At 37.7% G+C, this 1,627-nt stretch overlaps 1 protein-coding gene across 1 annotated transcript; it reads left to right on the top strand.

Moving 5' to 3' along the window:
* Positions 1 to 346: 346 nt before the first annotated feature.
* On the top strand, positions 347 to 973 carry LOC141648974 (secreted RxLR effector protein 161-like). Its single transcript, XM_074457680.1, has one exon. It carries the CDS (start codon positions 347 to 349, stop codon positions 971 to 973), a length of 627 nt encoding a protein of 208 aa, XP_074313781.1.
* The last annotated feature ends 654 nt before the right edge of the window (positions 974 to 1,627 follow it).

Raw genomic sequence — 1,627 nt, 5'->3', positions numbered from 1 at the left:
GTTTCTGTTTTGTCTATTTGATTATCATACCTCGGGCAACCGAGATGGTGATGTCTTCATACCTGAGTGGTCCTGGTAAGGCACTCGGAGTATGGGGGTGTTACATCAACGATCCATTTATGGATTGAAGCAAGCATCTCGGAGTTGGAATCTTCGTTTTAATCAGACAATCATAGAGTTTGGTTTCCTTATAAACGAAGAAGAACCATGTGTGTACAAGAAGAATAGTGGGAGTGCAATTACATTTCTGGTTCTTTATGTCGATGACATTCTCCTTATGGGAAATGACATTCCAGTGCTACAATCCGTTAAAGATTAGCTTGGAAGTTGTTTTTCCATGAAGGATATGGGTGATGCAGCTTACATCTTGGGTATTAGGATCTATAGAGATAGACCTAACAGACTTATTGGTCTGAGTCAAAGCACTTATGTAGATAAGGTGATTCAACGTTTCAATATAATTGATTCCAAGAAAGGTTTCTTGCCTATGTCTCATGGCATTACTCTTAGCAAGACTCAGTGTCCTTCGACACTTGATGAGCAAGAGCGCATGAGGAAGATTCCCTATGCTTCCGCCATAGGTTCTATCATGTATGCCATGTTATACACTCATCCTGATGTAGCTTGTGCATTGAGTATGATGAGTAGATACCAAAATAGTCCCGGTGAAGGTCACTGGACAGCTGCCAATAATATCCTAAAGTATCTTAAGAGAACTAAGGATATGTTCTTGGTATTTGGTGGGGATGAAGAGCTCGTTGTAAGTGGTTACACCGATGCTAGTTTTCGGACTGATAGAGATGATTCTCAATCTCAATCTGGATATATATTCTTGCTAAATGGTGGAGCTGTTAGCTGGAAGAGTTCCAAACAGGATACTGTGGCTGATTCTACAACAGAGGCTGAGTATATTGCTGCTTCAGAAGCAACAAAGGAAGCTGTTTGGATTCGGAAATTTGTTTGGGAACTTTGAGTGATTCCTAGAACTTCTAGCCCCATAAATGTTTATTGTGATAATAATGGTGCTATTGCACAAGCTAAGGAACCGAGGTTACATCAAAAATCCAAACACATAGAGAGAAGATATCACCTTATCAGAGAGATCATTGATAGAGGTGATGTTAAGATATGCAGAGTACCGACTGATGCAAATGTTGCAGATCCCTTAACAAAGCCTCTCCCACAGTCTAAGCATGAGCGTCATAGAGCTGCCATTGGTCTAAGATGCATTAGCGAGTGGTCTTAGTCCTATTAAGAGATCTTTGTTTTAGTGGGAGTTTATTTGACATGTTTAATTGGTTATATGTAACATTTACTTCATTTATTCAATAAAATTGTTATTTGATTTTATTCATTTTATTGTTTAATTGAATGTTTGTTCCACAATAGTCAACATTGATTAAATAGATCACTAAGTACATGACTTAGTTTTGGAACTCTATGGATGATGTTTTCTATTATAGTCTCTAATCAAGACATTAAATTGGAACACTTGAATGCCTAAAAATGATTAGTATATGAGCTGGTTGATGACTAAGTTCCTTAAGTCATGATATTGGGATATCAAACCAGGTATATGGGTACATGTTAGAGAACATGTATTAGACATACCCGTTAATAACTTTAC

Source organism: Silene latifolia, chromosome 3 (assembly GCF_048544455.1).
Source record: "Silene latifolia isolate original U9 population chromosome 3, ASM4854445v1, whole genome shotgun sequence".
In the NCBI taxonomy this organism is placed as follows: Eukaryota; Viridiplantae; Streptophyta; class Magnoliopsida; order Caryophyllales; family Caryophyllaceae; genus Silene; species Silene latifolia.
Note: the sequence above shows the minus strand (reverse complement) of the source record. Positions and strands in the feature narration are given on the sequence as shown.

Excerpts from the sequence above, each read along its gene's own strand:
- LOC141648974 (XM_074457680.1), top strand. The coding sequence starts at position 347 with ATGGGTGATGCAGCTTACATCTTGGGTATTAGGATCTATAGAGATAGA.